This window comes from Sus scrofa, chromosome 7, assembly GCF_054392235.1.
Source record: "Sus scrofa isolate SSC_HxYL_T2T_F1_AM1 chromosome 7, Sscrofa_HxYL_maternal_Yorkshire_Landrace_v2.0, whole genome shotgun sequence".
NCBI lineage: Eukaryota > Metazoa > Chordata > Mammalia > Artiodactyla > Suidae > Sus > Sus scrofa.
The window spans coordinates 59,713,831-59,737,223 of record NC_139389.1 but is presented as its reverse complement, the minus strand read 5'-3'; the positions used below and the strand labels follow the sequence as shown (position 1 = coordinate 59,737,223).

Genomic DNA, 23,393 nt, shown 5'->3' with positions numbered 1-23,393 from the left:
AGTGTGCAAGTGGAAAAGGAAGCAGTCTCAGTGCATTTCATTTCCTATCACGAAATTGTGCATTTCCTGTAATCCCAGGTGTAAGAATTATTAATAGAGGCTTTTTCAAAGAACAAATTCTGTGAAATAAAATGATTTTCTAATGCTCCTACTAACATGACTGTGTGTTAATATCATTCATATATTTTATCAGAATAACCTTTTAAGGTGATAAAAGAGGATAAATGTAGATTTACCCAAATTAAGAGGAACTCCTTCCTTTGATGAATACACACCACTAGTTCCATTTTCTCTATTTTCATGCAGAACTGGGGAAGTTGTGTGTCAGAGATGTTCCTAAAAATTAAGGAGATGATGGCTGAGTGTGGGGGGACTTGGTTCATAACACTTTGTATACTTAGTTTCTCATTTGAAAGAGCTCTGTCTCTTGGGATGTCACATCTATACTAGTCATATTAATACATGTGTTAATTGATTAGAAATTACATTTTCACAATGATTTCATTTGTAGCGATGGATTTAAAGAGATCATGCCCTATGACCACTTCCAACCTCTCCCTCGGTGAGTTACGTGTTTCCTTTCCTTTTTATAACCTGCTCTAAGTAGTTTGCAAGGAGCTGTGGTACCCATCGCAATAGTCTAAAATGCAAGAGGGATAGATTTGAGACCCTCATAAAGAGCTAAGAGAACACAGACTTCAACTCCATAATAAGAAACATCTTTTTGTGAATTAGATGGAATAGGCTGCTTCAAAAGATGGTGTTTTCTGTCACTGGTGATGTCAAGCATATCTTGGATAACTGGATATTACAGGAGGTGCTCAAGCATCACAATTGATCAGAAATTTGAATTCCCTTTTAAACTAAGATGACAAGTATCACTCTTTCCCACTTTAAGTTTCTATGATTCCCTAGTAATGCTGTTTATTGGTGTTCGATGGTTTAGAGACAATTTGAAGATGCTTTCCCACTCTGTGGTTTAATTTGTTTGATTCTCACAATGGCCCTATTGTGATAATACACCAGGGCAGGTGTGTTACTCCCACTTGATAGTAACCTTAGGGTCAAAGGAGTGAGTACCTCGCAACTTCAGATTGTGTGTAGCAGTTAAGAGTCAAATCCTAAGATTCCAAGTCTCATGCTCTTTCAGCAGAACCACAGCTGTTATCCTAAGGCTGTACCTTTGGAAATCAACTTTGCCAACTTGAAACAAATAACACATAAAGTGCTTTTACTTGTTTGCTTTTGAGCTGGGAACATAATCCTTGGACTGCATGTTCAGTGTCCTGTGGAGGTGGGATTCAGAGACGGAGCTTCGTATGTGTGGAGGAGTCCATGCATGGAGAGATCCTGCAGGTGGAGGAATGGAAGTGCATGTATGCACCCAAACCCAAGGTTATGCAAACCTGCAATCTGTTTGACTGTCCCAAGTGGATCGCCATGGAGTGGTCTCAGGTAAGATCTGAGAACATGCCACTTTAATTCCATCTCAGGTTTTAATGATCATTTGCTATGTGCCCAGCACTATACTGGGTAACATGAGGGATGCAGAAGTTGCATTTTAAAATGGTCCCTACTTCCATCTACAGAAAAGGAACAAACAAATGGACTTGGAGAACAGACTTGTGGTTGCCAAGGTGGAGAGTGAGGGAGTGGGATGGACTGGGAGTTTGGGGTTTGTAGATGCAAACTATTGCCTTTGAAGTAGAGAAGCAGTGAGATCCTGCTGTATATTGAACTATATCCAATTGCTTGTGATGGAACATGGTGAAGAATAGTGTGAGAAAAGAACGTGTGTGTGTGTGTGTGTGCGTGCGTGCGTGCGTGTGTGTGTGTGTGTGTAACTGGGCCACTTTGCTATACAGTGGAAATTGGCAGAACATTGTAAATCAACTATAATAAAAATTAAACCAAAAAAGAGATGGTTTCTGCCCCCAAAGAGCTCAGGAAGACACCTGGAGGACAATGTAAGAGAGAACATAGTAGGCCTCAGTGTGGGTAAGAATAATTGATGAAGAACCGTGGGACATCTGAAAGGAACAGATGTTAGAGCAGAGTTGATTGGGACGTCTATGTTGCCTTTGTAGTGCTTGACCCATCACTGAGCAATACAGAATTTAACCAAGCAAGGGCCCAGAGGAGACATCACTGTGTCACTGAGGTACGGCTAAACCCAGATAGGCTGAGCAAAGGCAGAAATGACACAGAATAACTAGAGGTTGAAAAAGACCCTAATGCCTCTAGATGAAAGAGAGAACCCGTGTGACTAAGAACTGGAAGATTAAGGTAGAAATGCGAAAGCAGACATTCTGTGTGTGTCTTTGATCTGATGGTTACTAAGAGTCTTCACAATGGTTGCTGAAGAAAATAAGGTATTATGTTCTAAGTCACTGAGGCAAGACAGACTGATGCTGCGAAAGGCCAGAGGCAAGCAGCCTATTTGAAAGTCACTGAGGTATCAGGTGGTGGGAAAAGAGAAAAGGAAAGAAAACACCCCAGAGTTATGACAAGGCCTCATGTCAGATCAGCTTAGTTTCGTCTTTCTAGGGAGACGAGCAAGTAACCTCCAGAGCAAATAAAATCCAATTGGATTAGTCAAGTATGGAAGTTGCAAGTATTGGTATTTAATATTTTAATCTTAAACTTTTAATTATCTAGAGGGTGAGACATAATTGACTCATGTTTCTTTAGCTCTTTTTTTGGGGGGGGGGGGTTGCCACTGCACCGGCAGCATATGAAGGTTCCCAGGCTAGGTGTCAAATCAGAGCTATAGCCTCTAGCCTCTGCCACAGCCATAGCAACGCCAGATCCGAGCCACGTCTGTGAGCTACACCACAGCTCATGGCAACACCGGATCCTTAACCTACTGAGTGAGGCCAGGGATCGAACCTGCATCCTCAGGATGCTAGTCAGTTTCGTTTCCACTGAGTCACAAGAGGAACTCCTCCTTCAGCTCTTTTGAGGGATTGCTACATATTTGGTTCAACCCTAAATAGTTTGAACACTAAATAGTTTAGATGCCTTCATCTGTTTATTTATTTGGTGTGTCAGCTGCCATTCTAGAAGGGAAATAAAACCTGCTCCTATGCCCTAAAATCTCAGAATCCAGTTGCAGAAACATTTGTTCTAACAAATGGCTGTGACGCAGTGTTAGGCTGCAGTGAGCAGTATCACATATCCTGGACCCCAGGCACACAGAGATGGGCTGATGCACGCCACCCGAAGGTATCAGAGAGGGCAGCTGAAAGGAGGTAGCACTTGAACTGAAACGAGAAGAATAGAGATGAGCGCATTGTCACTTCCAGCCCCAGTTTTCAGATGCCGGCTTCCTTGCCGTCCTTTTCCGATGTCCCTGGCTCGAAATCATTACCCTCTACCACTTTGTTTGTAGTGCAGTGGTTCTTCATCCTTTTTTGTTCGCAAAACACAAGTTTGGAAAATTACAGACCCTGTCACTTATATTTAGATTGACATCTAAAATTTTTTTATCACAAGTTTAAATATATATTTTAAAAAAATCAAAGAATGTCATTTCTAACACCGTGTGAATGCTGACATTTTAAAATTAAAGTGTATGGCATTAAAAAAATATGTCCAGTAGAATGTAAATGTCATGATGGTTTCTATTCTTGCCATCTTTCATTTTTTAAAAACATGCGAACAAGTTCTTCTTGAATAATTAGAATATTTTGCATTATTTTCCCCTTGAACTTACATTTTTAATCCAGTCAGTCGGCCCACAGAATAGTATCCTAATATACTATGCTTTTGTGGTTTAAAGTCTTTTATTGGTTACTCTATTCTATTTTTTTCCAAGAATATATGTATAGCAATTGACATTAATTTATTTTAATTTTCTATAGCCATAAGGGTTCAAGTATTAGAAATGTTCCCCTTGATTAAGTTATTACTGAATTTATTTTAGGACACAGCCAAAACAACATACATACATTTCAATTTGGGGGGAATAATTATTTTCAAGTAAGTTTTCCTTGAAAATCGGTCTTTCTAGAAGATGAATGGAGCTTTAAGAAATAGCCCATGGCCAGAATGAAACGGGTTCAGAAATAATTTTATTTTTAATTATTACTTTTAATTTCTTTGTGGGTTTTGTGTGTGTGTGTGTGCACTGAGAAGGCTTATTCATGTAAATCAGTAGACTGAGTGGAAGGCTTTTATTGTGGCACAGTCGTTCAGTCCTTTGAACTCGTGAGTTATGTGCCAAAAATCACATTGAGATCTATCATCAAAAAATCAGAATTATTTCTACATCCTGCAGAGCTTGTTTTCAGCTCATATACATCTTACCCATAAGTTTTATGTTGCCTCCAGCAACACCACTCCCACCCCATCAATATCATGGCTGTATCATCACTTACAGTTCCCAAATAAAGGATTGTTATCCAATGCGTCTCGTTCACCTTTCTTAGCGTTTCATAATTTTCATTTAAAAAAAAATCAAGTACACACTCAGTGATGAGAATTTTCTGTCATTAAGGATGTACTCACCTTGAAAGAAGAGTTCTGGAAATGTTGTGAACGCTGACAGCATTGCTGGGCTAAGTGTCCAGCTTCCCTGAGAAGCTCCTTAGGAGGCAATACTCCTCCGGATTGACTAGTCCTAGGATAGTAACACCTTAGAACTATATTGTTTTCTTTCTCTTTGGAGCAGAATTTTTTTTGCCTTTCTTGGCCAGTATAAAATAGCCTCTCAAGATCACATATGTTTCAAATTGATAAATATGGGGGTAGGGGAATCAGTTTCTCAGCCGTAGGAGATAATCTCAAACTTCATGAAATTCATGATGCCGTATTTGCTCAGTGGTAATAAGAGTGGCAAGATGAAATCAGAAAGGTTTCCTGCTATTCTGCTCTTCCTGGACATGGGTCTATGCTGAAAAAGGCCTCCATATCCTCTGAAATGGGTCTGTGACGATTCAGAAAGCATCCATAGATTCAGGAGAGAATCTTCGAGCTTTGCAAAGCATTGGCCACGTCATTATTTTGACAACAGAAGGTCCTGGGATGGAATTCCCCTCTGCCTCCTAGGCACTGTGTGACCCTGAGCAAAGTCCTTAAGTGGTGGGCTGTTTGTCTCTCTGTTAAATGGGAATGAAGCTATGAACCTGCCAGTGTGTCAGAACAGTTAGTGACAACACATCTGCACAGCAGTGCCTCTGCATGCCCAGGCCTTTCAGCCTCTCCCGGGGTGGATCTAGGATTGGTGGGGCCTAAAGTTTATATAATATGGAGGTGACTCTTTAAGAAGAAAGACTACAAAACATAAATATTGAGTATCTAAGTAAATGTCTATTCAGGATAAGAAAAGAAATTGTAGGATTTCCCTGGGGGCACAGCAGGTTAAGGATCTGGCATTGTCACCGCTGTGTCTCAGGATTGATCCCTGGCCCGAAAACTGCTACATGCCTCAGGTGAGGCCAAAAGAAAAAAAAAAAAAAGAAAGAAAGAAAAGAAATTATAACAAATCACAATTTTTTTTTTTGTCTTTCTCTCTTTTTAGGGCCGCACCCGCAGCATATGGAGGTTCCCAGGCTCCCAATCAGAGCCGTAGCCATCGGCCTACACCACAGCCACAGCAACACGGGATCCAAGCCATGACTGCGACCTTCTCCACAGCTCATGGCAACGCCAGCTCGTTAACCCACTGAGCGAGGCCAGGGATGGAACCTGCATCCTCATGGATGCCAGTCAGGTTCATTAACCACTGAGCCACGATGGGGACTCCAAATTATAAAATTTTTTAAAGCTGACAACCCTAATGTGAACTCTGGACTTTATTTTATAATAATGTATCCGTGCTAGTTCATCAGCTGTAAGAAAGGTACCCATTAATGCAAAATATTAACACTAGGGGAAACTGTGGGTAGAATAGTGGGGCATATGGAACTCTCTGTAGTACCTGCTCAATTTTTCTGTGAACCTTAAACACCCTTAAAAATAAAGTCTTGATTTAAAAACAAACCATTTATGTATGTACATATATACCCACTAACATATGTAGTATAAAAATTGAAAAATCATCCTAGATGCTCATGACTTGAAAATCTTCCATTCATAGGCAAGGATACCTTCCAAATCATAAACAAATAATTCAAGAAAGAAATACAACACAAACTTCATAAAAAGTCAGAGAAAGTAGCATAATGTTTTCACTAATTTTAACTGCCTGATAACATCTGTAGTATTTTTTTCCTAAGCTTTTTGGCTAGATATTCTCTGATGGTCTTTGTATATGACAATCGTTTTACAAGATTGCTTTCTATACATAGAATAGAAAGATAATCCTCTGGCATGGCTGATCAGAATTTGATTTTTTTAAAATTAATAGTTTAGGGAGGTTTCTTTTATCTTCACAGATTATTTTGAATGATGTGAATTTTTAATCAAATTTGAGAAAAGCTATATTAAGTTTCTTTCCTATTTGAGTAGAGAAATTTCAGGGCATTTCAGTTTTTCTTGCACTGTGGCTTCATCTGAAATACTTTTCAAATGGAGAGTTGGAAGGAAGGCTTGTGAGGGAGAAGCCTTGAAGCATAAGGATCATGGGAAATCAGCCTCCACCCTTTTCTATACGTAATATTTATCTAATGGTCTTTTGTGCCTAATATTCTTGTGGATCAGTGGCTCTCCTGTGCATGAGACATCAGTACTTTGTAGATTTCTTTATGAACAAGAGCTTCATTGGTTTTTCTTTTCATCTTTGAAGTGCACAGTGACTTGTGGCCGAGGGTTACGTTACCGGGTTGTTCTGTGTATCAACCATCGTGGACAGCATGTAGGCGGCTGTAATCCCCAACTGAAGTTGCACATCAAAGAAGAATGTATCATTCCCATCCCGTGTTATAAACCAAAAGGTAAGTTTGTAGTATTACTTTTTTTAGGGCTGCACCTGTGGCAGATGGAGGTTTCCAGGCTAGGGGTCGAATCGGAGCTACAGCTGCCGGTCTACACCACAGCCACAGCAACACCAGATCCGAGCTGCATCTGTGACCTACACCACAGCACATGGCAATGCCGGATCTTTAATCCACTGAGCAGGGCTAGGGATCGAACCTGCATCCTCATGGATGCTAGTCAGATTCATTTCCACTGAGCCATGATGGGAACTCCCTGTGGTACATTTTAAAGTTAAATCGAATGGTGTTTTCCAGCGCTGTACTAATAGCGCAGCGTTTGCATGTCAACATATTAACTTTCTTGTAAAAATTGTTTCACTGACATTGCAATAGACCAGTCCACCTAGATAAAGAAGTTAGACCTATGTGATTCATTGATCTCCAGGGGAAAGTGAGCTCTGGTAGATCCAGTACAGATGGGGTGGCTCCTATCTGTCTAGGTTTATAGTAACACTTCTTGCTGGGCATAAAATAATTTGATGCAGCCCCTGCCTTGAAGAAAAAGGAGAAAGAGGATGAAGAAAAAAAGGAACAGGAAAATTTCTCTAAGGTTCTCATTCTTCTACGTTGCCACGGTGTTTTATCCATGTCCTCCACCAGCATGTTTCCTGAGGAAGGAGCAGAATCATCTTCATCACGTGTCCTGTTGCCTACCATGAGTGAATGAAGGCTTTCAGTTCCCAACCATGATTTATAGATGCATTCAGAAATTCTTCTGTAGTTCCCATTAGTTCCACATGAATTAGCAGAAATGGGCAGCATCCGTGGGTAGGAACTCTTGGCATCCTCTCTTGGGTTTATGTTCCTCTCTAGACGTGATTATTTCCATATCTGTACTTTAGTAAGGTATTACCAATCCTTACGACAAGCATTTGCTCTTGAAAGTGGAAAAAGAATTACTCCCAAGTGTCAGTTCCAAGGAGGCTTCCTTAGTACTTTAGAGAGGACGGTAAAATTCTTCGTCATGATTTTTGGGTGTATTATTCACACAAACAGCCTCAGAAGCCACCATTCTCCAAATATTTATTTGACGATGTCTCTCTTCCAGAAAAATCACTGGTTTCCATGAAAAGTACAGGCACTGATTATATAACTTCTTCAGGGATGTCTTTTCTCCTTCTTTCTGCAGTTGACGTTACCGTTATAGGTACTTTCCTAGTGCCTGTGATTTCCCTGAAGCAGTCCGAGAAAGTATTTACTTTCTCATGTCACAATTAGATTGCTTCTTCTTCGCATCTTAGGAAGCATCAAGGGACAGAGAGAGGCACCAGCTTGCTCCTGCAGGCCAATTGTAATTGGCAGGCGTGGCCCTCAACAACCACAACAATTAAAGAATAAACCATAGCACAGACTGTCCTCCTCCCAGTTTTCTAAGCCTTCTATGTTATTTGCTTTTCCATATTAATTTCTTCATTCAACAGGCAAAAAGAATTTATGACAAAAAAAAAAAGCACACCGATATGGTTGAAGTAAGAGCTTTAATATGCAAACAAAGAGAAAGGCATTTTTATGCTGAGTTGGAGATATATTCAACTATGTCGTGGAATTGTTTGGTTGAATTTTGATAATTTGTGCATTAAAAAAATATGTATGACAGAAATTTTTGGTTCAATCCAGAAGCCACTTAGTACACTGTGCATTTGGAGAGCGTGACCTCTTTAGTGATGAAATCTCCAGCAAAGAGCAATCACATATCCAACTCTTGAGTGATAAGCAATAATTACACTTCTTGTTTATGTTCCTTTTTTCTTAGAAAAAAGTCCAGTGGAAGCTAAATTACCTTGGCTGAAACAAGCACAAGAACTAGAAGAGACCAGAATAGCAACAGAAGAACCAATGTGAGTCCAGCATCTTTTATGGAAGTAATCAAGGCATAGCCGGTTAACATGATATATGTAATTTTTGTACTCATTGGAGTACAATGATACGTTTCAAATCCAAATGACCTGGATTTGCAGACTCTAGAGAGCTTGCACTGGCTAGCATTCTTCTTTATTTCACAATTCAGCAGTCCTGCTTTGGCAGTATCTGTGAGAAGCACAGAAAAGCAGAGTGCTATTTAACTCAAAGCAGACCCCAGTGGTCTGTTACAGTTAAGAGATTGTGGATAATTCCTAGATCTAGATTAACACATATGATTTGACCAAGGACCATCACAGCATTAAACAAATAAACCAGTCATTCCATGGTTAAGTCATGGCCCATATCTATAAAACCGGTAGAGTTGAAATGTATCAGGGGTGGCCCGAGTGATTATAAGGAAAAATCCCAAGAGTTGCTGTGGTATGGGGCGATGGAAAGAATATGGCCTTAAAGATCTTGGAGCCTAGAACTATCGCTTTTTAACTGTGCAACCTTAGAGAAGTCTTTAATTTGTCTGTGTCTCATTCTCTATACTTATAAAATGAGCAGGCTGGACTTGATCTCTCCAGGGTCCAACCCAGCTCAAAGACCCAATGACTTCCATCCACATGGGATCTAGCAAGTCTGGCTTGTAATGGTGTCCATGGAAATAAAGTATCAAAAAGAGCAAATCAAAGAAACATTCTGGAGGAAGAGGTATAGGGACCTAAAGAGAGCAAGGAATCAGAGATGTCGCGCTCTCGGGCCCAGGAATTCAGAACAGCAGCATCAGTGATGGCTTGAGGCATTGGACAGGACAGCTGATTCCACATCACACGTGTGAAGCCCACAGTGCTGACAGGCTATCCACCACGAGACAATTCACAGGGCGTTAGAGCAAAGGGGGTTTCAGAGACAATATGGCCAGTCTCCCTCTCAGAGCAGGCATTTCTTGTTCAACACCTTCAGCAATGGCAGAGTTCACTGCATTGAAAGACAGCTCAGTCTTGGGTTGAACGACTTGAGTTATTTGCAAGATTTTTTTTCCTGTCGAGCCAAAAACTACAATCTCCTTCAAATTTCTTTCCAAAACAGACCAAAAAAAAAAAAAAAAGCCCAGAAAAAAAGCACATCTATGCCTCATCCGATGTCACAAGTTTTCACAAATTTGCAGAAAGCTGGATCCCAAGAGCATTGCCTTTCCCAAGCTCATCATTCTTAGCCTTTTCAGCAGTTTTCATGTGTTGTTGTTTTTAGATCCCTTCCCAGCCCCACTGCTCTCTTCAGAACATGCTCTCATCTGTCAATGTCCCTTTTAACTGTGGTCCAGCCCATCAGTGAGCCCCAGGGGAATGTATGTTACTTGTCTATGAGAAGGCATCATGCCTCTAGTGATGTGGGCCGAGAGAATTGGCACAGCGCACTTAGGACACGCGCAGAGCTCTTCCACATGGACTACTGTCAGGCCTGGACAGGAACCCAGAAGACATCACGGACGCTGTGAGGCGAATGACCCCAGAGTAACTGATGGAAGAGAGAAGCGTGTTTGGCCCATGATGGGAGTGTGGAGGTCTCGAGGAAGTCAGGTCAGAAGAAGTGGATCATGAAGGAGTGGAAGTTGTGAATGGAGGAAGGAATAGACCCAAAGGAAGCTCATTGTTAGAAAGACCAGAGGGAGAAGTGTTTAAGGAGCAGTGCAGCAAATAGTATTCAAACCTCACAGAAACCCAAGGAAGGACTGTAGGGACGGAGAAAAGTCTATTTTGTTTGACAAGAAAGTCCTTGTCCGTTGATTTTAGAGCAGTACCAGTCAAAGGGTAGAGAAGTGAAACCTTGCAGAACTTTAGAGAATGAATTCTGAATTAAAAGGAAATAGGGCAATGGATATCTGACTATTAAAGAAGGAAAACTAGGAGTCGTGTCAACAGAAAGGAGTGAGTACATGTATGTGTTTGATTTTGGTTGTTATTTTGCATTGGACGTTAGGACAGCCTTACACATTTTTAAAAGTAGTAAAGATTTTAGACAAGTCACTTACCACCTCTAGACTTCCCAGCTGTGAAGGAGGGGGTTAGGCTAGATGCTACTGGAACCTTCTCTCGGCTCTGGTGTCCTGTGATTCTGTAAGGGAAGGGACCTATAGAAGAAAAGGGGTTTGAGACTCCTTGCAAGGGAGTCTGTAGCTGTCACCAGAGGGTGGTCATAGAGTATTCAGTCACCAATGATGCATCCTACCTGGATCCTTTCTCAAAACACAATTGGATCTCAATTGCTGATGCTTCTGCGTGTCCTCTCCTGATTAAAGGGTTTGCTGTCCAGTTCTCCAAACCAGAAGCCTGCAGTCATTCTTGCCTCTTGCTCGTTCTTCCCCTGTATGTGATTAACTGCTGAGTTGTGTGTGACAGCCGTATCTACAAATATCTTTCCGACTTCTTCTCTCCATTCCCACTACCATCCTTGTCCAGGTCCTGAAATCCCTCACTAGGACACGTACAATAGCCTTCTAGTTTTCTCTCTACTCAATCCCCTCAAAATCTACCCTCTAACCCAGAGTGATCTAGCTAAGGCACAATGTTCAGAATATCCCAATGTTTCCCCATCACCCAAAGACTTGCACTCGTTCAGGAGGCCAAAGGCTTGGCAGGGTAGTATCTTCCTGGCCCCCAGCCTCATCTCTCACCACATCCTGGCTTTACCTTGAATGGGATGCTCCAGCCACAATGAACTGTTGGTGGTCCCTTGCCTGCAACAAGCTGCCCTTCACCTCCATCCCTTTCATCATGTTCTCCTCTCTGTCGGGAATGGCCCCCACCTGGTTTTTTGTGACAGACAATTTCAAGCCATATAAAAGAGCAGAGAACTGTGTAATGAATCCCCATGTGTCCATCATCCCATTGCAACATCCATTATCAACTCAGGGCCACTCTCGTTTCATCATCACCAACAGCACTGACTCCACCCACTGGATCATTTTTGAAGCACACCCAGACAGCATATCATTTCATTTGTAAATATCTCAGTATGGCATCTCTAAAATAGAAAGCCTTTCTTTTTTTCCCGGATAACCATGGTACCATTTTTAAAGTATGCTCCTCAACTTATTTGCTTTAGAATTGCCTGTGGTGCTATTTAAAATGCAGATTTCTGGACCACATCAAGTCAGACATTTTGGGAGTGGGGCCCAGTCGCTGGCATTTTTTTTTTTTCTTTTGGTTCTGCCAGGTATTTTTTTTAATGGTGGTAAAATAGTCATAACATAAAATCAATCATTTTAACTTCTTTTAGGTGCACAGTTCACTGGTATGAGGTAGGTTGACATTGTTGTGCAACCGTCACCACCATCCATCTCTGGAAGGTTTTCATCATCTCTGACACAAGCTCTGTACCCATTAAATGCTGGCTCCCTCTCCCCCACTCTTTACCCCCAGCCTCTGGTAATCTCTGTGGACTTGTCAGCAGCATTTTTAGCAAGCACCCGGGTGACTTTGGGTGTGTGTGTTGGGAATGCATCCAAATTTGGGAACCATTGGATCAGATCATCCCTAGGGGCCTCTTTTTTTTTTGTCTTTGTAAGGCCACACCCACGGCATATGGAGGTTCCCAGGGTAGGGGTCAAATCGGAGCTGCAGCTGCTGGCCTACACCACAGCCACAGCAACATGGGATCCGAGCCAAGTCTGAGACCTACACCACAGCTCATGGCAACGCCGGATCCTTAACCCACTGAAGGAGGCCAGGGATCAAACCCGAATCCTTGTGGATATTGTCAGGTTCATTACAGCTGAGCCACAAAGGGAACTCCCTTAGGGTCCCTTTTAAGGTCTGAAAGTACTGTTCATTGTATTTAACTGGAAAAGGATGACATCGTGGAAGGTCATCTGGCCCCACATTTGTCCCCAAGCCTGCCTTTACTGTCAGCCCTTCCCGACTTGCTGCTGGTGCCTCCTGTCCGTATCCACCGAGTAGAGCCAATGGGCCCTTTCTCCTGTAGGACCCCACCTCTTTCTCCGCAGCGTGGAAGACGGAGGCCCTGGCACCTGCTCCCGGGCCTGAGCGGCTGCCTCTCCCCACTTGCTGCCCTCTCTCGTTCTGAGATCTCTCTGCAGTTTTCCTTTATAACTCACGCTGCCTGGCAGTTTCTGGCCTGTCCCTGGCTGTCTGGTGTGAAGTTTACAGTTTCCTCCCACGACTTCTGACTCTGTTCATTCCCTTGATTTCCAAACCAAACCACAACATAGCTCAGCTTCCAGTTCATCCTTTTATTACCCCTGTCTTTTGTGGTTTGGGGATGCTTTGCTTGTTGACAGTGAGCGAGGAGATGAACATGGCTGTATTTCACATCTCTCGAGGAAAGCCTGCCAAACCCTCCTGGAGAAGATAAATATTTCTGCCTCTGTGGTTTACTATGGCTGGAGCTCTGACTATACATAGAGAGCGGATGTTCAAAAGGCTTTTATTTTTAATTAAGAAAGTAAAAATTATAGCTTATAAAGCTAAGCCAGGGGAACGGCAATTTTGACCTTCTTAGCTTTCCGCTGTGGAATGTGTTGACAGTTGATACAGTTCATTGTTGTTTTAAAAGCTCTTCCCTAGAGCCTTCCCAGTTTCTACAGGATTCACAACGCTTCCTTGGCTGCACTGCCCTCTCTCCGGTTTCTCATATATGAAAACCAAGGAAACAGGGCAGATTTAGAACACTTTGTATGTTTTCTTCACTGCTATTTTAGCTTCTTCGCTTGTGGAATCCGTATTTGCTAAAAGTAAATTAGATTATAATTCAGGCATCTGTTTTGCTCACAACCCTTGTAACAGCTAATATCATTTGTGCCCGACTGTATTCTAAGTGTTCTCTGTGGATTAACTGATTTAAGTCTCACAGTGATTCCTTAAGGAGGCATTACCGTTAGCCTCATTTTAAGGACAGGAAACAAGGCATAGATTAAGGAATTATCCAACGTTTCAGAAAGTGGGGACTGATAGGCGTTCCCTTGTGGCTAAGTTAAGGACCTGGCATTGTCACTGCTATGGCTCTGGTTATAGCTGTGGCAGGGGTTCGATCCCTGGCCCAGGAACTCATGCATGCTGCAGGCATGGCCTAAAAAAAAAAAAAAGTGGTGGATGGTGTTTCTTTGGCATGTGATACTAAGATAGGAAGAGCTCCAGTTCTATGTTAGGAGACCTGAAGTCAAGTCTCACCTTTTTTTTTTTTTATTTTAATTCTTATTTCCCAATACAATTTTTTTTTCCTACTGTACAGCATGGTGACCCAGTTACACATAGATGTGCACATTCTATTTTCTCATATTATCATGCTCCATCATAAGTGATTAGACAGAGTTCCCAGTGCTACACAGCAGGATCTCATTACTAATCCATTCCAAAGGCAATGGTTCGCATCTATTAACCCCAAGCTCCCCATCCCCCCGCCCCGGGAGGTCTCACCTATCTTTAAGTCCGTCTAATAGGGCAGAGAGAGAAGTTCGTGATTGTATTCAGGTATTATATGGCTTAGGGGTCAAGGATGGCTTCCTGGGAGAGGTGGTACCTTAAGTGATGCCCTAAGATGTCTAAATATAGGTATCAGAAAGCATGTCAGGTACTGGGATTGCATGTAGGTCAACTGACCCTTGGGGCCACACCTGGATATTGAGGTACCGAGTGTGGAGAGGGGGCTGGAGCGTTGGGAAGTGACAATGGCAGCAAGGATGCAGCTGGGAAGCTGAGCGAGTCTTGGAGGTTTTCCACAGTTCATGAAGGACTTTAGAGATCACCTGGAGGCAGTGAGAGCCACTGAAGGCTTTTTAACGAGTGATGTAATCACGGTTACATTTTTAGAAAGATCTTTCTGGCTGTCTGCAGTTTGTTTCTAATTATTCACTATGATAAATAAAACTGTAGCAAATCTCAATTGCACATCTCTAAATCTCTAATGATCTCCTTAGGACACATCTGCTCAGGTAGGATTTCTGGGCCAGATGATAGGCACGTCGAAGGCACATTTAACTTCTACTGTCAAATTTCCTTCTTAAAACTGAAAAAAGAATGAATGTGTGTTTATGTATAACTGAATCAATTTGTTGTACAGCAGAAATTATCACATCATAAATCAAATATACTTTAATAAAACAAAAAAAATCCTTCTTAAAATTTAAACAAAAGATGCTATAGTATTCTGGCAGTTCTGAATCTTGTTTTGGTTTTGTTTTTTCCTTCATAGTCACTTTTGAAGTTAAATTCTCATTAAATTGGAGTGGATCTTTGTGTATTTTGTTCTGGGAGATTGTGCAGATGATATAATCTCTAAGACCCTCTGTGTTTAAGAATGCCTCCTTATACCCTCAGATGAGCAGAAGTATGAACTCCTGTTTAATAAGCTTAACTTCTTTTTTTCTTGAATCTATGCACATGTGGCCTTGGGTTTTGAAGAGAAAATATTTGAACCTAAACTGCTCTTTTTCCTTTTGTTGTAAACCATTTTTTCCCCCTACCTAGTTATAAGATTTCCCCCCATACACTTAAAATTAGAGTCTTTCTCTCAAATAAGTCCAGGTATTATTTTCTTTTCAATAATTTTGGCAAACAGTGAGGGCATTTAGGACCTAGATTCAGATCTTTCTGGGGGCATGGAAGTTTTCTTCTGTTATATCTGCACCTCTTTTCTATTATTCCTTCTGTTTATTCTAAAGGTTCACCAGCTATATATATATATATTGCATCTCTTCTCTAATTTTTTAACATCTGATCATTTCCCCTGCATCTTTGTCTTTTTTCCTCTACTTTTTGGGAGTACATCTGCCCTTCAAGCCCAAGCACTTTCCCTCCTCATCACTGAATGCATTTCCATACTGTTCATTTGGCTTTTTCTTCTGTCACAGAGCAAACCTTGCATTATTTTTATATTTTTCAGTCTTTTCTCCGCCAAGTCAGAGGTTTTGTCCAGCCGTGTTTTGACTCTTTAATCCTGTCATTTACCTTTTGTTTTATAGAATGTTTGCTTGAATTTTTATTGTCAAATTTTAAGTAGATGCTATCACATTTCCTTCTGTTTCTGATAATATTTTCCCCAAAATATGCTTATCTTTCATTAATTCATGTCACATTCCTCTTCTTTTATACGGAAGAAATATTTTATCACTTGAATGTTGACATTCGTGTATTCATTTTGAAATAAAAAAAATAACTACTTCAAAACAATATTGCCAAGCTTGCCCGGGATTCTTTTACTGTCATCTTGGATGATCTCAAAATGCATTTTTCACCTCTGCTGCTGCTGGGGCCAGGTCAAAGAAGGACAGCACCTACTATGTAATCTTTGACAAATTGTCCTCGATTTTCCCCACCTGTAAAATGGGAAAAATAGTAATACTTCCTGATGGGGTTGTTATGAGTAAGTGATAAAATAGGTATGTGAAATCCATTGAACAGTGTCTCACACAAATAACAATGCAATAGATGTTAATTTCTGCCATTTTTATTTGATTATAATTACTGAACTTTTCACTCTGACATCTCATTTAATCTTACCTAACCCCATTAGTCTGGTACTATTCCGGGTCCTGTTTTACAGAAAACCATTGCCTTTGTTTTTGAATGACAATTTAATGGAACATAATATACTTGGGGCCCAGATTCTCTCAAAACTTGTGCGCTATCTTTTCCTGTTTGTTTTTTCCCTTCCTTTTGAAAGGCTGCACCTGCTGCTTTTGGAAGCTCCTGGGCTAGGGGTTGAATCGGAGCTGCAGCTGAGACCTACACCACAGCCATGGCAACCTTGGATCCTTAACCCACTGAGTGAGGCCAGGGATTGAACCCCACTATGTGGGGTTCTTAACCTGCTGAGCCACAACAGGAACTCCATCTTTTCCTGGTTTTGGATGTTGTATGAGTCTGAGGTCCACCCGACTTTTTATTCTTATAGGAGACATTTTTTTCTGCCTAGATGCCTGTATCATTCTTTATTCATCTTCAAAGTTTTCATTTTTTTATCCAGGCATATTTCTTTACACAAACTTAGTGGTTTAAGACCACACAAATTTATTGTCTCACAGTCCTGTGGGTCAGCATCCCAGTCCATTCAACTGGTTTCTCTGGACCCCGCCAGCCTAAAATCAAGGTATCTTTCAGCCTGATCTTCTCTCTGGAGGCCCTGGGGTGGAATCGACTTCCAGACTTATCCACGGAGTTGGCAGAATTCAGTCCCAGGCAGTTGCAGAGCTGAATTCTCCATTTCCTTGCTGGCTATTGGCCGGAGTTGTCCTCAACTCCTGGAGGCCTCCTGCATTCCTTGGCTCCTGGCCTCTTCCATCTGGAGCCAGCAACAGCGGGTTGAGTACCTCTCATGCTTTGAATCCCTCTTGCCTCTTGTTCTGCTGCATCTCTCTAACTCCAGCCAGAGAATTTTTTTTTTTCTGTTTTTAAGAACTCATGGGATTAGATTAGGCCCACTATGATAATCTCCCTATCTTGAGGTCCATAACCTTAATCACATCTGCAAAATCCCTTTGCCATGTAACTTGTAAGATATTCATAAATTCTAGGGATTAGTGTGTGGGCATCTTTGGGGGGAGCACATTATTCTGTGGAAAACTCTAGGTTTTATGGTTAATCATTTTTTATCACTTTTTCCTGGAAGATGGTGTATCTTTCCAAGATGTATTTTAGGCACATTTTTTACGTATTTTATTTATGAACATTTTTTTTCTGTTTCGTGTGTTGAAACCTCTACTTGAAGAATCCAGTTATCTTCAATGTTGGATTACTTAGGTTCTTTCTCATTTTAACTCTAAAAACTGCATTTAAAAAAATCAGTTTTAGAGAGATTTAATTTACATGCAATAAACTGTGTCTGTTTAAAGTGATGAGTTTTAACAGATGCATGCATATAGCCACCAAACCTCAGCCTCAGTACAAAGCATTTCTATCACCCCCAAAGCTTCCTCTGTAGCCCATCCATCCCTTCACCCCCTAAAGCTTCTCTTTCTCCCTCTCTCAACACTGCAAGTGTTGGCCAAGTCTGGCCTCTGTCTCATTAATTTGATCTTCAGCCATGTTTCTTCTAATTGTTTGTTTTTTCCTGGTTTTGAATTTTTTGTTAGTTTCCTAATAATGTTATGTTTCAGAGTTGGTTGCCTCAGCTCTGTAGTTTTTATCATCTCCCATCTAAGTTCTCATATTAGTGAATCACTTGTCTTTTAAGTTTTTCTGTAGTACAAAGATATAGGAACATACTCTGTTTCTCTGGTTGTGTTTTGCCCAGACGTGGCTCTTCAAATTCTTTTGTGCAGCTGTGTTCCTTTCTTTTCTTTCTTTCTTTCTTTTTTTAATTTGTATAATGATTCTTATATTTTTCCATTATAGCTTGTTTATAGTTTTCTGACAATTTTCTACTGTACAGCAAGGTGACCCAGTTACACATACATGTGTACATTCTTTTTTCTCCCATTGGCATGCTCCATCATAAGTGACTAGACATAGTTCCCAGTGCTGCACAGCAGGATCTCATTGCTCCTCCATTCCAAAGGCAATAATCTGCATCTATTAACCCCAAGTTCCCAATCCACCCCACTCCCTCTCCCTCCCCCTCCCCCTTGGCAACAAGTCTATTCTCCAATAGTCTATAATTTTCTCCTTTCTTTTCTTAAAAAAAAAAATGACTTTGGAGTAGGGGACAAAAGCAAAAGTTTCAGAACTGCATGAATACTGTAATATATTTTGTTTAAATAAAAAATAACATAGAAGAAAATCATGCTAGATGATGAAGACATTTTTTGAAATGCCGTGGCTCCATATCACTCATGGCTAGTTTGGACAGCTCTGACATTTGTCTGACATTTGTCTGACATTTGCACCTTCAGCATATGGAGGTTCCCAGGCTAGGGGTCAAATCTGAGCGACAGCTGCCCACCTGTGCCACAGCCACAGCAACACAGGACCTGAGCCACATCTGAGACCTACGCCACAGCTCACAGCAATGCTGGATCCTTAACCCACTGAGCACGGCTAGGGATCGAACCTGTGTCCTCATGGAGACTGGTTGGATTCATTTCCGCTGAGCCATGACAGGAACTCCTTAAGTTTTTATTACTAAGGAAAAAAGAGAAAAATATTAATGACCATAAAAGTGCAATAGGCACATGGTTAGAGAATTCAAACCTTTTAAAGCTGCAAAACAAAAATTAAAAGCCTCCCTCTACACACACCTGTGCTTGACACTTTCAATTACTTCCTGAAAGGAGAAATTTTACATAAATCAGCACATATAGACATATATTCTATATGCTATAAATACATATACTATATATACCATATATGCACAGATATGCCCTTTTCCCTTTTGTGTATTTAGACAAAATCATAAACTAAGTCCTACCCCATACTTGTTTCATTTAAGTCTCCACGAGGAGAATATTCCTTATCAATTCTCAGAGACTCATCTCCTTCCTTAAAATGACCTCATCTTATTACATTGTATGGATGTGTCATTTTAAATTTAATGTCTTCTTTCCAGTTCTACCACGAGAAAACAGCAAGCAAAAAAAATAAATAAATAAATAAATATGCAAATATTACTCCAGCATTACTCCATCCTGGGAAGCTGAGCAAATCCCCTCATGGAAAATGAGGAGTAAAGAATATATTTCCCCACTAACAATTTTCAACACAGGAAACAACATGAGGGGAGGGAAGAGTTACTGATATTTCTTTATTGGGTTCATTTAGGGCAATGAATGGTCTTTCAATTCTGCTGAGCCGGATGTGCTATTGTGCACAACTGTAATGAAGTCTTATCCAGGGAAGGAAGGTTGGGTGACTCTGAGAGACCCTTACAACTCTGTCTTTCTGAGATTTTCTTTTATTTATTTATGTATTTTTTTTACTTTATTAGTATTATTATTTTTTTGTCTTTGTGACATATAGAGGTTCCCAGGCTAGGGGTCGAATGGGAGCTGTAGCCGCCCACTTGCGCCACAGCCACAGTAATGCCAGTTCTGAGTCATGTCTGTGACCTACAGGACAGCTCATGGCAATGCCAGATGCTTCACCCACTGAGCAAGGCCAGGGATCGAACCTGCGTCCTCATGGACGCTAGTCAGATTTGTTTCCCCTAAGCTATGATGGGAGCTCCTGAGATTTTAAACATTAAGCCTTGGAACTGCATCTTAAGCAAACATCTCAGCAGCATTTCCTGAAATTATTGAGTACAACATTATTCCATGAATAGAGGCCTACAATCACTTAACTTTATGAAATGATGTGTATCATATTCCCCTCTTACGTACATATAGTATGCATTCATATATCATAGTTTTTGGAAAAGTTTGGTTTTTTTGTTTGTTTTTGTCTTTTTGCCTTTTTCTAGCGCCACTTCCATGGCATATGGAGATTCCCAGGCTAGGGGTCTAATCGGAGCTGTAGCTGCCGGCCTATGCCAGAGCCACAGCAACGCGGGATCTGAGCCACGTCTGCAACCTACACCACAGCTCACGGCAATGCCAGATCCTCAACCCACTGAGCGAGGCCAGGGACCAAACCCACAACCTCGTGGTTCCTAGTCAGATTCGTTAACCACTGAGCCACAATGGGAACTCCTGGAAAAGTTTTTCAGTAAGTAAACATTATTGAGCCCAGAGTTTCCCAGATTAATTCTATCAGTGAACTCTTTCTAGCCTATTACTTGTTAATATCTCATGATGCGAGTGTTGCTTCAGAATATCTTAAAAGTATTTGTTCCTGCTGAATCTGTGTTTGAAACTTTACTACAGAAATTGATAAACATTTTATATAAAGGGTCACATAATATATATCTTAGGCTTTGCAAGCCAAACAGTTTCTGTTGCAAATACCCAGCTCTGCCATGTAGCACAAAAGCAGCCATAAACAATGGGTGAACAAATGACCATGGCTGTATTCCAATAAATCCTTAATTATGGACTCTTAAATTGATTTTTCTTGTCCTTTTCACATGACACAAAATATTATCTTCCCTTTTTTTTATCCATCCATTTAAAACTATAAAAATCATCCTTAGATGGTAGGCTGTGCAGAAACAGGTAGACTGCATTTGATTTGTAGGCCTTCAGGTGACACCCTCTGATTTAGTTGATCATAATTAAGGATAAGAAATAAATGCTTTATTCAGCCAGATTGTGTAACACCTGTGATATTTTCAAGGCTATTCAGAAGTTTTGTGTACTTATATATTAAATAGAAATATACATTTTTTCTCTTTTCTTTTTAGGGCTGCATCTGCGGCATATGAAATTTCCTGGGCTAGGGGTCGAATCAGAGCTGCAGCTTCCAGCCTACTCACAGCCACAGCAACACCATATCTGAGCCACATCTTCAACCTACACCGCAGCTTGTGGCAATGCCTTATCCTTCGGACACTGAGCGAGGCCAGGAATCGATTGTTAATTTTGGAGCATTAACAAAAGGATAACATTCCAAATGTATTACATTCCCTTTGAACACATTGGCTATTTTCTTTCGGAGAATGTTTTTCACTCCTTCTTTTGTGGCCTCTCTCTCATCACCTGTGTTCTCCTCCCTAGGGTTTTGTGCAGGTTCATCCCTGAGCCCTGGTCAGCCTCGTGGACACTAGTTATATTCTCAACCCACTGAGCCACAATGGGAACTCCAGAAATAACCATTAAAGCTTCATCTACTCTGCAGAAAGCATTTGTTATCCTACAGTTTAGTTCCTAAATATTGAGACTTTTTAATAAAACTCTACCTGTTAAGAAAGGATTAGCTCGATAAAATACACATGGGTAAACATCTCCACATTTTATATATATATATATATATAAAAGATTAGAAATTCTCTCTACACAATGGTTTATTTATTACCAAATCTTAAAGAAAACCTTTTAATGGGGCAGTGCAGAGGTCAGAGCTCAGAATCTGAATTATAAAATGGGTGCCAAAGTTAAGTACATCCCTGGCGCAAGAGTCTGCTGCTGATAAGGTCTGAACATCTGTCACCTCCAAATTTTGGAGCACTAACCAAAGGATAGCATTCCAAACGTATTGCGTTCCCTTCAAACGCACTGGCTTTTTTCTTTCAGAGAATGCTTGTCACTCTCCTCCTTTTGTGGCCCCTCTCTCATCGCCCGTGTTCTCTGCCCTGGGGTTTTGTGCAGGTTCATCCCTGAGCCCTGGTCAGCCTGCAGCACCACGTGCGGGCCAGGCATTCAGGTGCGAGAAGTCAAGTGCCGCGTGCTGCTGACATTCACGCAGACGGAGACAGAGCTGCCCGAGGAAGAGTGTGACGGCCCTCCTCTGCCCACCGAGCGGCCTTGCCTCCTGGAACCCTGTGACGAGAGCCCCACCTCCCGGGAGCCAGCAGCCACCGTCTCCCTCCAGGAGAAGGACAGTGAGATGACTTACGACTGGGAGTACGCAGGGTTCACCCCCTGCACAGCCACGTGTTTGGGAGGTACTTGAACTTTTGCTTACGGGGAAGTTAGTGAACGTCTTTTGTGGCTGATGGTTTGAGAAATCACTAAGGCAGTTAAGACAATTATGCAAAGGAGCGAACAAGGAGGTTAAGTCATTCGAATAACTGAAAACTAGGCCTTTTCTTTCTTTTCTTTTGCATAGTGATTATTCTAGCCAGATAAAGGATAGTGGGGCTTTTTTAAAAAATACAATGATTTTTATTTTTTTCCATTATGGCTGGTTTACAGTGTTCTGTCAGTTTTCTGCTGTACAGCATGGTGACCCAATTACACGTACATGTATACGTTCTTTTTTCTCACATGATCCTGCTCCATCATAAGTGACCACACATCGTTCCCATTGCTACACAGCAGGATCTCATTGCTCATCCATTCCAAAGGCAATAGGCTGCATCTGTTAACCCCAAGCGCCCCATCCATCCCACTCCCCCCCGACTCCCCCTTGGCAACCATGAGTCTATTCTCCAAGTCCATGATTTTCTTTTCTGTGGAAAGCTTCATTTGTGCTGTATACTAGATTCCAGATATAAGCGATAGTGGGGCTTTATCCCGTGTTCCTTTAACCTAAGCATCTGCCTAACTGAGATGAGGAGAGCGGTCACTGGTTAATAGAGACGAAACAGGAAAAGGCGGGAATGATAAGCAGAAGCAATCTTGTGCATAAATTGTCTGATACAGCTTTCGCTCAGAAGTCATCCTTGGAAAATGTTCAAGTTCAGACCCTGCTCTTAGTGCCAGAAACCAATGCAGAGCAAACTGATGACCACAATCGATGTATGTGTGGGGTAACATGCAGAGCCCAGGGGGCCTGTTAGGATGAGGAAGCAGGAATATAATCAGTGACCTCCTTAGGGTAGAAGTTGGCTCCAGGATGGTTTAAACATTCAGGATCTAAAAGGAAGTGGATGAGCAGAGAGCAGAAGCCAAGATGTCATTCTCTCTAGGTTGGAAGTAAAAAGACAGAAAGGATCAATGGGAAACCTGATTCTCTGCTAACATGAAGGAGACTCATCTCCTCAGGAATCCAAGACCCTGACGTCCTATCCCTGACCGTGCCTTCCAGCCAGCTGTCAGGGCTGGAGTTGGGGGATAGACATGCTCTGACTTCAGCCCAGCCAGTGGTGGGAAACCTGAGGATGCTGCCACCTTAGGAGGCAGCTGGCTCAAGAGTATGC

General features: G+C 41.4%; 1 protein-coding gene across 2 annotated transcripts in view; it reads left to right on the top strand.

Moving 5' to 3' along the window:
* ADAMTSL3 (ADAMTS like 3) overlaps positions 1–23,393 on the top strand; it is a 357,638-nt gene that overhangs the window by 213,157 nt on the left and 121,088 nt on the right. For both annotated transcript variants that reach the window (XM_021098873.2, XM_021098874.2), the window contains exons 12-16: positions 512–562; positions 1,251–1,455; positions 6,728–6,875; positions 8,671–8,755; positions 21,901–22,196. In XM_021098873.2, coding sequence (XP_020954532.1) covers positions 512–562; positions 1,251–1,455; positions 6,728–6,875; positions 8,671–8,755; positions 21,901–22,196 — 785 coding nt within the window. The remainder of the gene's footprint in view (positions 1–511; positions 563–1,250; positions 1,456–6,727; positions 6,876–8,670; positions 8,756–21,900; positions 22,197–23,393) is intronic.